This window comes from Myxine glutinosa, chromosome 6, assembly GCF_964187855.1.
Source record: "Myxine glutinosa chromosome 6, kmMyxGlut1.1, whole genome shotgun sequence".
NCBI lineage: Eukaryota > Metazoa > Chordata > Myxini > Myxiniformes > Myxinidae > Myxine > Myxine glutinosa.
In genome coordinates this window covers 130,471,899-130,485,714 of record NC_136266.1, presented here as the reverse complement: position 1 = coordinate 130,485,714, position 13,816 = coordinate 130,471,899, and the positions used below count along the sequence as shown (strand labels likewise).

The window sequence follows — 13,816 nt, the reverse complement described above, 5'->3', positions numbered from 1 at the left end:
GTGACCTACGACATCATCATTTTCAAACTATATGTTACAGTGGCGTTAGATTATATTCGTAAAATTTCGCATCGATAGGGTAAGCGGTTTCAGAGATATAATTATTTAATATTTTCCTTCAATCCAATATGGCTGCCACACCATGTGACCAATGATGTTTTCTTGATAATCTTTTAATCACCATGCCAAGTCAATGCCACACGTAAAGTTTCGAGTTAATCAATTTGGTGGTTTGGGAGAAGATGTTTTTTTGGGGGTTTTAGGTTCAATCCAAAATGGCTGCCAAACCATGTGACCTATGATGTCATAAATTTAATATTTCAATACAAATGGATCACAGATCATGTGCATGCAATTTCAGATTTTTAGGATAAGGAATTCGATTAAAACATTTTTGGCTGGTATACCACTTCACTTATGATGTCATCATTATCATGCTTTTGTTCCCCATTGGAAGTACTTGACAATTTGCCAAGTTAAAAAAATTTCCATTCAGCGGTTTCCGAGAAATATGTTTTAATTGTTTGCGTGTAATCCAAGATGGCTGCCATACCACGTGATCTATGACGTCACAATTATCATAAAAATATTCTGCATGGATGTCACTCCTGCCGTGAAAGTTTTGTCTCAATCGGACATATGGTTGCTGAGAAAAACGAGGTTTAGTCTGGACGGACGGACGGACAACCCGAAAACATTTTAAAAAACATTAAAACTTAAAACATAAAAAGCATAAACATAAAAACAGAAGCGTTCGCTCTCGCACCAAGTTGCGAGATTGCGCGGGATATTCTATGAATAGCATCTGGTGTAGACTTCTTCCAACTGCATCAAGAAAATTAACTTGAATGATCTTCAATAAGAAAATGTATATTCCAATGATATTTAAAAGGAAAACATTTCCCATTATACTTTTTGTGCCTCTAAGTGTGGTGGCGCTGCGTTGTTTCATGCGGTGCATAAGTAGATTAGTTTAAAACTAATTTCCTTTTTGCACCGTCAAGCGTAGTATGAAACTTCAGGATATAATTATTGTCGAGCATTTCATCAGAGATTTAAAATGGTTATTTCAAGTCAAAACGACGAGTGTTTCCTTCACATTTAATCGTGTTTCGCGATTTGCCGTGGATGACATCACGGCAGCGTGTCGTTTCGAACCCGGTGACGTCATGCTCCGTCCGTGATCGGTCCTGCGGGCTTGTGCGGCGAAAGCGCGTTCCCGTGTGTTTCGTGCAGGAGGTTCGCGTGGCATGGAGGGGACGCACGACTGGGAGAGAAAGCTGGAGGCTGGGAAGGCCAAGGTGAGCCGACGCTGCTTCGGGATGGGTTTGGGGGAGTTGTGGAGATTGTGGTGCGGGGTCCTTGGTCTCCTTTACTTTAGTCCTGCTGGGTCGGACCCCAGGAGTGTGAGTTGACAACGATGGTGACTGCGGAATTGAATAACGTCTTCCTGTCAGGTCGGCTCTGTTTGTGCTGATTCGAAATGGTGACTGAGTTTTGGGGGTTTAGCTTGATCTTTGATGGTGGTAGAGTTGGGGTGGGGAGGGGGAGATGGAGATACAGTATACGTATATACAAAAATACAGTTTGTGTGGGTGATCCAGTCTGTGTACGTTTATTTGTGTCCGTCACGAGGCATTTGGGATTGAGAAATGAGGAGAGTTGTTGTTGTTTATGTTTATGTGTACTAGTAGTAGTACCCGACTGCAAAGCCGCAATGAGCCGGCTAAGCCAAAGCCTCTTGCCACTATTGATGATGATGATGGTGATGTTTATGTTGATGATGTTTGGATGGTGGTATTGGTTTTGGCGTTGTTTATGGTTTGGGTGGTGGTGGTGGGGATTGGGGTGTAGTATTGGTGATGGTGATGGTAGGGATTGGTGTGCAGTATTGGTGAGGGTGGTGATAGGGATTGGGGTGTAGTATTGGTGATGGTGATGGTAGGGATTGGTGTGCAGTATTGGTGAGGGTGATAGTAGGGATTTGTGTGCAGTATTGGTGATGGTGGTGGTAGGGATTGGTGTGCAGTATTGGTGATGGTGGTGGTAGGGATTTGTGTGCAGTATTGGTGATGGTGATGGTAGGGATTGATGTGCAGTATTGGTGATGGTGGTGGTAGGGATTTGTGTGCAGTATTGGTGATGGTGGTGGTAGGGATTTGTGTGCAGTATTGGTGATGGTGGTGGTAAGGATTGGTGTGCAGTATTGGTGATGGTGGTGGTAGGGATTGGTGTGCAGTATTGGTGATGGTGGTGGTAGGGATTGGTGTGCAGTATTGGTGATGGTGGTGGTAAGGATTGGTGTGCAGTATTGGTGATGGTGGTGGTAGGGATTGGTGTGCAGTATTGGTGATGGTGGTGGTAGGGATTGGTGTGCAGTATTGGTGATGGTGGTGGTAGGGATTTGTGTGCAGTATTGGTGATGGTGGTGGTAGGGATTTGTGTGCAGTATTGGTGATGGTGGTGGTAAGGATTGGTGTGCAGTATTGGTGATGGTGGTGGTAGGGATTGGTGTGCAGTATTGGTGATGGTGGTGGTAGGGATTGGTGTGCAGTATTGGTGATGGTGGTGGTAGGGATTGATGTGCAGTATTGGTGATGGTGGTGGTAGGGATTTGTGTGCAGTATTGGTGTGGTGTTGGGCTAGCGGCTAGGGTGCCAGCTTAGGATCCTAGGATCCTGGGTTCGAATCCCGGTCGATCGCTGAATTAACGCCAGGGGGGTTGACTCAGCCTGTCATCCTTCCGAGGTCGGCTAATTGAGTACCAGTACACTGGTAATTCCCTGTTTATCGTAAAAAGGCGACAAACAGGGTTGGCGGCAGGAAGGGCATCCGGCCGTAAAACATTGCTTCAAAAAGGGGACCAAAAAACGACAACAACCACGGTCCCCGAAAAGGCCAACCCCTGCTTTGCGGGGAAAAATGGCCTCTAATCTGTGGTGTTTTTTTTATTGGTGATGGTGGTGGTAGGGATTGGTGTGCAGTATTGGTGATGGTGGTGGTGGTGGAAGGGATTGGTGTGCAGTATTGGTGATGGTGATGGTGGTGGAAGGGATTGGTGTGCAGTATTGGTGATGGTGGTGGTAGGGATTGGTGTGCAGTATTGGTGATGGTGGTGGTAGGGATTGGGGTGCAGTATTGGTGATGGTGGTGTTATTTGGGAAGATTCTTTTGAATTTTTTAATTCTCTGGTTTTCACAAATTTGTGCTCGTTGATACTCGGGCACGACCTTGATGCCTAAGTCACACATAGGCGGATTTGTTGGCGACTACTGGCGACTGGAAAAATCACCACCACCCGCCGACAATCGTAATGAAACCGTAATGGACGGTCGCCTGTAGTCGTGGTTATCCTCCCCAGGTCGGCTGCAGTCGGCAAGAGCCGCAAAGGGGCCAAATATTTTTTTAAATGTTTAAAAACGGCGCGCTCAGTCGCACTCGAAAAAAATCCGCCATGCTGTCGTGATGGAACTGCCATGCTGTCGTCGGTATCCGTAATAAGAGCGTAAAGCGGCCGCAACCCAGTCGCTCATAGTCTTCCGCAATCGCCCCACCAGCTAGCACGGCAGAGATGCGAATGCCATACGGCCTTCCTGCGGCATCTTCCCGACTACGGGCCGACACTGTTGCGGCTGCATATCGACTACAGAAGAACTACCACGTCTCCCCTGCGGCTATGGGAGACTGACGACGACAGCAGTAGGACTAGTGGCGGCCGAGTTACGGCCATTGGCGACAAAGATACGACTGCCTGGCGACTGCATTACGACATACCACGATTCCATGGCAAGACAGGATGGTGTGAGGGTCTCCGTGGAGTGAGGTCCTGTGGTGCCGACAAGGATATGGCTTTATTGTTTGGACTTGGGACTTTTGGGAACTTTATTTTTGGGACTTTGGTCCTTTGCAAACTTTTTTTATGGGACTTGGGACCAGTGGAAATAATTTGTTGGACTTTATTTCCATTTGTTGGACTCCCTGCAGAAAAGTTTGATTATCTATCTATAATTCCAGTAATCTCTGTGTGTATGTATGTATGTATGTATGTATGTATGTATGTATGTATGTATGTATGTCTGTTTGTCTGTGACCGCTGTTTCTCGACAACTACCGGTCCGATATACTTTAAACTTGCCAGGTATATTGCTGGGGACCCGAGGATGTGCCTTTTCAAGGTTTCATATTAATCGGACAAGTAGTTACCGAGCTATGTCCAAAAAACCATTCAACCAATCAGAGAGCAGCGAGCTATCACGTGTGCCGAACGTGGCGAACAGACTCTGCCTCGGACGGCACATTTGAGAGCGTATTCATTTATTTCACGTTGGCAAACTATGTTGGCGTTCAACTATGTTTTAAAACTAATTAAAACTAATTTGCGATTCATCGTAACTGCGATATGCGACCTTCCGGACAGTGAAGACTGCACTTCCGGCAGCCAATCACAGAACGCGTTGTTGCGTAGGCGTGGCCGATGTGAGAGCGAGCCGAGCCGAGCGCGTGCGCCATTACGGTTCGTAATTCGATTTCTTCCGGAGAAAATAATAATTTCTCGATTTCTTATGCGCATTATTTCTCCCAATTCAGTCAGAGCGAAGGGCGGAAGCGAAGAGCGTTGTTTTTTTTGTTTACGGGCGTACGGGCGGGGTAGTTTTTTTTTTTTTTTGGCAAGGAACGGGCACCCACGTACGGGCATGCCCTAGTTACATTACAATGATACATCTTTATTAACTTTGTTATTGTACATCAAACATCTTTATGCTTCATGTCATACATCATTGAAATGAATAAAGTGAAATGTAAAATAGAGAAATAAAGATTTAAAAAGTTGTGTGAATCGTCTCCAATCGCCGGCGGTCTTATTGCAGTCTTGCGGACGTCGGAGTAAACCGCCACCCGGCCCCAATGCAGTCGCCGCGATCCGCCATCGGTCGTAATCTAGCCGCCAGACTGTCGCCACGCTGCCGCCGTGCATCCGCAATGCAGTCGTCGTCGATCTTCAACAGTCGCCATCCCACTCGGGGCGTCGTCGCAATGCAGTCGCAATGTGGCCGCCTGCAGTCGCCATACTTACCCTGACCATATTTGACCGCCCGAAATCGCCAGTAGTCGCCGAAAAATCTTGATCGCCGGCAGTCGCCAGTAGTCGCCAAAATATCCGCCTATGTGTGACTTAGGCATGACTGTAAGACATTTGCACACTTGCTGACTTGGCTGCATTTGGTAAGTCTTGGAAACTTTAAAAGCTAAAGTTGCTTTTTTTTTGAAAGTTTCCCTTGAAAGCAGCTGCAATAGAGCTCCAAGGTACAGAGAAAATGTTTGGAGCGTGTTCCAGAAAATTGGAGGCGATTACGTCGAAACTCAAAACAGTTGATCATGCAGAATTAATGCTTGTCCGATGCAAGGGTTGTCTTTGTAGATGATACAAGAAACGGTTGTTGAGAACGTGTTGATGCTATACATCCAGCACACAGACATTGTAATTCTACAGTATATCTATGAAGAAGCTTATGAATAAATCAAATGATTTCCCATGATCATGTTATCAAGTGTCGACAACATCTAACTCCCCACCGCAACAGAAATGAATCCCAATAGCTTGTGATTGTCTGTGATGTACCTCTTCACCACTACCCTCTCTTCGCTGTTTGCCTTCTACCCATTTCAAAAACTAGGGCGTGCCCGTACGTGGGTGCAAAAAAAACATGCGTGCAAACAACAACAACAAAAAAAAACTTTGAAACCACGTGGCAGTAACGACCACAGAACCCCCCCCCCCCCCCTCTATTTACATGAAATGGTTTGGTCCATTCGCAAAGCCAAAGCGAACGGCTTGCGAGTACGGTAGAACCCCCCCCTCTATTTACATGAAATGGTTTGGTCCATTCGCAAAGCCAAAGCGAACGGCTTGCGAGTACGGTGACCATACCTTGGGAACCACTTGTCCGATTAATTTCAAACCTTGAAAAGGCACATCCTCGGGTCCCCAGCAATATACCTGGCAAGTTTCAAGTATATCGGACCCGTGGTTGTCGAGAAACAGCGGTCACAGACAAACGACACACACACATACACATACACACACACATACACACAGAGATTACTGGAATTATAGATAGCCGATTAATTTCAAACCTTGAAAAGGCACATCCTCGGGTCCCCAGCAATATACCTGGCAAGTTTCAAGTATATCGGACCCGTGGTTGTCGAGAAACAGCGGTCACAGACAAATGACACACACACATACACACACACATACACAGAGATTACTGGAATTATAGATAGACTAGGGCATGCCCGTACTATATATATATCTAAAATTATATCCCCCCCCTCTATTTACATGAAATGGTTTGGTCCATTCACAAAGCCAAAGCGAACGGCTTGCGAGTACGGTGACAATCCCCCCCCCCTCTATTTACATGAAATGGTTTGGTCCATTCGCAAAGCCAAAGCGAACGGCTTGCGAGTACGGTAGAACCCCCCCCCCCCCCCTCTATTTACATGAAATGGTTTGGTCCATTCGCAAAGCCAAAGCGAACGGCGAACGGCTAAATCGCCATAGCTCGGTAACTACTTGTCCGATTAATATGAAACCTTGAAAAGGCACATCCTCAGGTCCCCAGCAATATACCTGGCAAGTTTCAAGTATATCGGACCTCGGACAAGTATATCGGTTGTCGAGAAACAGCGGTCACAGACACACAGACATACACACACACATACACACAGAGATTACTGGAATTATAGATAGATGGAGGTGTCCGATTGGATTTTGTTTGTGATGTATGGCGTTGGTATCATGGAGGACGAGTGCGCTCGTGGAGTGACTGATGGGAGAGGGGTGGATGTGGCAGTTGTGGCACGTGCATGATGGACAAATTGTCCTCCTGATGTTTCAAGTTTTCCTTGCATTGTTTTGGAAGCTACTGACTGTTGGCCATTTATGTATTTATTTTAATCTTGGGACCATTAGAATTTAATTGTGTTAGATAATACTACCCATGAGGTCGACACCACCTGCTCCTCAAGCAGCTCGTTCTCCACCCATGAAAACGCACTCAGTTATTTTGTAACCACGATTGCACCAAAATCAAATTATACTTTGTCTTTTCTCCCTCTGGAAGTACAAAATGATTGGCTTTGGTGAATCTAATGAATTGTTAATGTACGTTTTGGCCATTGGACCTTAGGATCTTCAAAATAGGTTGATGTATGTTGTGTAGATTTTTGTGTCAAGTCCTTTGCATGCACAGTGACTGGTTTTTGGAAGATCACAAACTGACACTTTATGATGTTCAAAGAAAGCTTTGTCTTCTATTTTGGTAATGTTTGTCACGGCAGATATACAGTTGTGGTGTGTGGTTTGTTTTCCACCACCTTGTGTGTCTGAGAACGCACTGCATGTTTCTTTAAAAAATATTCATTCAATATATATATATGTACTCATGTGTGTGTGTATACATACTCCACATCAAAATAAACTTATCAAATCTTTAGAAGGACACTCATTGAAATCCTCCACGCAAAAATGAAAATATTTGATCACAGAGGTAAAGTTCAGCTTTCTTTACCAAAGACATGTCGATAAACAAGAGGTTGCCTCAATCACAAAAAACAAAAAGCATGAACATCACAAGGGGTGGTGCAACAAAAGTCACAGCGCTGCAACACAAAGGCACACACCTGAATACAGTCAAAATAAAATGACACAGAAATGGACACAACACTCCTAACAGTCAAGGACAGAATGACAGCAGTCCTCAATATCGTGTGTGTCCTCCCTGAGCTGTGATGCAGGCTGTACACCTCCGACGCATGCTCTGTACCAGGCATCTGATGCGGTCCTGGGGAAGTCTGTCCCACTCCTCCTGCAAGCCTTGAATGAGCATTTGCCGATTGACAGCCGTTGATCTCCTTTATGCAAGACGTCGACCAAGCTCATCCCATGAATGCATAATGGGATTGAGGTCAGGGGAATATGGCATCCAAGGCATCACTTCAACACCCTGTTCCTGGAGGAAGTTGGTGGTCAGGTGAGCAGCATGGGGTCGAGTGTTGTCCTGCTGGAAAACTGCGATGTCAGGATGAGCCTGGAGAAATGGCAGCAGATGAGGTCTCAAAACTTCATTGACATAACGCTGACTAGTGCGATTGCCTCCGATGACGACCAGAGGTGCCCTGAAACAGGTGGGAATGCCAGCCCATACCATCACACTGGGTCCTCCCCAACGATTGATCTGGCGAATACAGCATGATGCATACCTTTCCCCACCTCTGCGCCATACCGGTTGACGCCCATCCTCCGCAGCATGGAGGCAAAATCTGGACTCATCACTGAACAAGACTGCACTCCACTGTTGCTGTGTCCAGCGGCGATGCTGCAGACACCATCTTAGTCTGTTCCGCCGATGCACTGTGTTCAACACTGGACCTCTGCAAGGACGTCTTGCCACCAGGCCCTGACTTCTCAAGCTCCTCCGCACAGTAGAGACACCGATGCGGTTGTTGTGGCGACCTTTTGTCGCTGCAGCTGTTTTCGTCCAAAGGCGGAAACGATCACGAAGATGCTGCAGCACAATCCAGCGGTCTTGGTTTGGGGGTGGTTACCCATGGTCTTCCTCTTCGTGGACCATCATTCACAGTTCCAGTTTCACCGTAACGCCTGGCCAGGTTGGAGATTGCAGGCTGTGAGCAACCAAGACGTTGGGCAATTGTTCGCTGGCTTACACCAGCCTCAAGCATCCCAATTGCCCTTAAGCGTTGTTCAGATGTCAGGCGTGGCATCTGAATATTCTTGTTGTTTTCTTTGTCAGAAGCCTCCAGAGTCACTATAGACAGCAGTAAATGAATGTCTAACCACGAGAACCAAAGGATTTCATTATGAGGGTCATTATTTAAATGGAAAGATCCCTATACAGAACCACTCAAGCATGCCATTGTTGATCAACCAGTTATTGAAGTGAAGTTCCCGTTACATAATCAGACATTACAATTGAAGAAACGTGTTTGTAAAGCTGCACATTTCAAAAAGTGAAAGTGATGTTTCTTTTGATGTTCAGTATTTATATATATTGTTACAGACGTGGCTTGGATGTTATTTACCGAGCGGTTTTATGGTATGACCACGTCTGCACAAGTTACCCGATTGTGCCCGAACGTTGACTAGTCGCGCGATGCTGGCTCAATAAGAAAAAGAAGACACCCGGCTGGATTACAATAACACAATACGACACCAATGTTTCAATTCTCAAGACCTCCGGAGGAGATTATATTCGTACGGAAAGGTCAGATTACAGGGGCTAGAGGTATAATCACAGAAAGACAGGCACTTAGACACACTCTTATATTAACCCCGGACAGACGACAGACAAACGGGACAACGGCTGACTCACACGGGGGTTGATGACAGGAAAGCGGGTATCGATGGCTCCAGGTCCTCCTGGGCTCGGGGCAGGGTACAGTACGGTCCGGTCCGGTCCAAAGATGCGGGGAGGTATCGTCGCGCTGGGGGTGGCGGTGGCTTCTCTCTCCAAGCTGAGGCGCATCTGACATCACATCCGGCGCGGGGCCGCGTATATCCGGCGGGGAGTGACACGCCCTCGGCTCGTTAGCTCCGCCCCAGATGGAATCGGCACGTTGCTTCTCATTGGGTGCGTGGGGGGGTTACTGGCTCCGCCCCTGACGAGGAGCTGACAGCCAGCCCCTTCGGGGTAACGCCGTGGAGCGCATGGTCATGGCGGGTAACCGAGCCGGTGTGAGGACGCACACTCCCCGCCCCTCTGTTGTTGTAGTCGTAGTGGTAGTTGTAATTGTTGTTGTAGTTGTTGTTATTGTTGTTGTTTGGGGAAGAAGATGGGAGGAGGTATGGGAAAGGTCCTAAACTCACTACTGATGCCATATAATCACATTCTGGTGCAACGAAGAGTCATAATTAATGGAAACGAGGCCTTAACTGACATAGATTAAGAATAACTAGGAAGATGTCCGAAAGTTGTCTACGTGTGGTGCGGTGGACCTGGGCACGACATTTAATGGGGGAATAAGGGGAAGGTCGGCTCTACTGATTGTTATTTACATGCAATGGGACTAGGGAATGGGGGATTGGGGAAAGTTGGGGAGTATTGGAGAAAATAGGGGAATATTTACAAGCGGATATGGAGGCCAAATTCCATATTCGCAACATTGCACCCTTCTCTACCCTCGGGGCGTCCCGACCCGATAAATTTTTACCTACTTTAGTGTGGCACGCAATGTAGTTCCCTCTACTATTAACTCTACCCTGAGTGCGACAGTTTTACAGATATTCACAAATGAGTAAATATGTCCCCCTGCGACGTTGCACCCTTCTCCTCACAGAAACACACCCACAGGATAACCGAATCCGGAAAGAATTCTCAAACTAAACATACAGCCGGTAGGGAGCATTATTTACAAGATTACGCTGATATCTACACTACGATCCAGGACCTGTCTTTGGAGGAACACATGCAGATGTTATGCATAGAGAGAGCGCGCTTGCCAGCATCGATACACCAACCCACGAGTGCTCTGTGGCCGACGGCCTTTAATAACGTGCAGAGCACCCTTCCCGAGCATCAAAAGTACCACCCCACCACCAATCGGTGCAGTCACCATTGTTCATTGGAATAAAAATAAATTCGACAACCCCTAACCCTGCAGGTGTCTCTTGCTCTTCGTGTGGCCTTCAGTGGTGCACTTGGTGGTGTTAACTATTAGTGGTTCACCTGTATGGCATAGGTGCCACGTTGATCCATAGGCCCATCCCCGGGTGGTGCTTGGCCGCAAACGAACTGCGGTCCATTGTGGGTGGCCACAAACATTGCGGTCCATATGGTGTATCGATCCCGGCAGCAAACAGCGAAAGTGCAGGCCCACAACTGCGCAGCCAGCACCTCTCTCTCCTCTCTCTCTACCCCAAAGCCAGATCCTCGGAGGTGGGAGACAAAAGAAGAAACAAGTGAGTAAGGTGGTAAGGGCGCAAAAGTGCACGCAATGTAAGGTGATGCACACTGGGGGCACATGGGAACCAGGTGAGACAGGTACGTTCCTATCGTACGCCCCCCCCCCACCAGGTAACCTACATGGCCCCTCCCTTACCCCTTACTGTATCCACAAAACACAACACTACCCATAAACATCTACTTTACAAATCAACAAACATCCCTACTGTCTTCCCCGTTCCTCCCATAAACCAAATTCGTCTTCTCTCCCTCCTAACCAATCAAATTTGCCATTTTCAACTCTCATCAAAATTTGCCATCTCCAACTCAACATCATAATTTGCCATTACCAATTCATCATCAGTCCCTCCTAGGGAGGGAGAGATGGAATCACCCCAATGTCTCATCCACGTCGTGATGCGTCTCACAAATCCTCACAGCAATCTCATTTCCTGCACAAAACAAAGAAAACACAGGTGTGGAGTCATCATCATCACCACAGGTAAGTGGCTGCGTATGGTGCGACAGGTTCATCAATCCTAACTATTTCCTAAGTGACTTTAACAACTTTACACTACCCGGGGTCTTTCTCCGGCCAAACCATTGGCCCTCTTACACTATGGGTTCTAAAAACCAATTCCCATTGGCCAAACTGTGGTGCTCTTCAATTTGGGGTCTCACTCCCCCGATTCATCTCCCGGTGCCCTCGTACAATTTCTGGGCTGCGACGTGTACCTCTCCCAGTGGGTCTACCCACCTGCACACCTCCACCACTGCAGTTGCCTCCGAGCTTACCTGCTCCTTACCCTAACCTAACTACCAGGGGAAGGCCCTCTGGCTCTCTCCCCACTCCGTGCCCTCTCTGGCACTGGGCTGCCCGATCCACACCCGGGATCCTCAGGCACCCACTCACAACTACCGGCTCCCAGAGCCCACCTGCGGCCTCACCTGGCCGACATCCTCACAGTGGTGGAGTGCCCAACCAACTACACACACTAACAGGCTACACGCCCAGCCATTTCCACAACACTAATGCACCCATTCACAACACCATTCTGCAACCGCACCACAAATGCCAATATCCAACCACAATTTACCTGCACCCTCTACCTAACACTTACACTACCCGCCCCGGGTACTCGTGAAAGGGGTCCACTCTTCCCCCATTCACACCTTCGCACCATGCACACCACTCCGTACCACTCACTCCAACTCTCTCCACACACCTGTACTTGCACACCTGTGCTCTCACACCTGGTGCCACCTGCACCCTTCTCTCCCCAAGCGCATTCGCGCTGATCCACAACACTCACTACTCATACACTGCTCCACACACCTGTCCAGTTGCACACCTGTGCAATCACACCTGTTCAATTCTCACAAACACGGCATCATCTCAGCTAACTTCTCCCTTCTGAAACTTGCGCTTCCCAGTCGTCCCTTTAAACTATTGCGCTCCCTCGTCATTATCATCCATACTAATCTACCTGCGTCCCCACTACAGGTATCAGTCACTAACTAATCTTAACGTCACCTAATGTCAATCTCTTCTCTAGATCCCTATCAATATAACCTAACCCACCCGGGCTAGTTTTCACTGCCATACACCCCATAAGCTATTGCGCATTTGCCCCACCATGGGAAAGGTGGCAGGGATGCCACCCTCTCCCACCGGGCCTATCGCTCCTCAATCCCCCAGTCCTCTGGCACTAATAAGCCCCCCTTATTCAGAGGTACTGGGTCCCGCCTCGGCATCTAAAGCCGAGGCAATCCACGGGGGCGCCTGCTCGCCGGTGTAAGGTCTTATCCGGTCGGCGTGGACGATCCGAGGGAGGGCTCGTGGCCCCATTTTGATCTTAAAGACCACGTCACAGATTTGCGACAGGACGACTCCTGGGCCTTGCCAGGGGGAGGTGAGTTTTGGGCACCTTCCCTTCCGCCTCCGGGGATTAAAGAACCAAATCTTCATCCCCGGAGCGTATTGACTCCCCTGGCTCCGGTCGTCGTACCTGCGCTTCATCTTTTCCCCCGCCAGATGGAGTTGGCGGCGGGCGAAGGCATGGACTAGCTCCATGCCTTCCTCTAGGTGACGTGCGTACCCCTCCCTCGGCGGGTTAACCACTGTGTCTGGCACGGGACCGCATAGCAAGTCGGCGGGAGCCCGTAACTCCCGCCCATACATAAGCAACGCTGGACTGCATGCGGTGGCCCCGTGCTGGCTGGTTCGGTAGGCCATGAGCAAGTAAGGGAGATGTTCGTCCCAGTCATCCTGACGGGTGGTGGTGAACAGTGCCAGTTGTTGGATTAAAGTTCGGTTGAATCTTTCCACCATCCCGTCAGATTGAGGTCTTAAAGGCGTTGTCCTGGTTTTCCGAATTGACAGGAGACTGCACACATCTTTTAGCAATTTGCTCTCAAAATTTCGTCCCTGGTCGGTGTGCAACTCCTGTGGAATCCCATGCCGGCACACAAATCCTTCCACGAAGGCCTGCGCTACCACCCCTGCTTCTTGGTTGGGGAGGGCGTAGGCCTCCGGCCACTTGGTGAAATAGTCCATTACCACGAGGATATACTTATTACCTTGGCGGGTGCGGGGCAGCGGTCCTAGAATATCCATAGCCACCCGCTCAAGGGGGGCCCCCACCTGATGTAATTGAAGGGGGGCCCTCATCCTCCGTGCTGGTCCCTTTTTGGCAGAACAGGCGTCGCATCTCCGACACCAGTCCTGTATGTCGCGCCCCATATTCACCCAATAGAACCTCCGGCGGACCCGAGATATTGTCTTTGTCCTGCCCAAATGGCCGCCGGAGCGGGTACCATGCACCTGTTGCAATATGACGTTCTTGAATTTG

The 13,816-nt window shown here is 48.4% G+C and overlaps 1 protein-coding gene across 2 annotated transcripts in view; it reads left to right on the top strand.

The window, feature by feature from the left end:
• Positions 1-1,097: 1,097 nt before the first annotated feature.
• The window catches only part of AKAP9 (A-kinase anchoring protein 9), a 203,495-nt gene continuing 190,776 nt past the window's right edge, over positions 1,098-13,816 (top strand). For both annotated transcript variants that reach the window (XM_078780537.1, XM_078780536.1), the window contains exon 1: positions 1,098-1,301. In XM_078780537.1, coding sequence (XP_078636663.1) covers positions 1,251-1,301 — 51 coding nt within the window. In that variant the 5' untranslated portion in view covers positions 1,098-1,250. The remainder of the gene's footprint in view (positions 1,302-13,816) is intronic.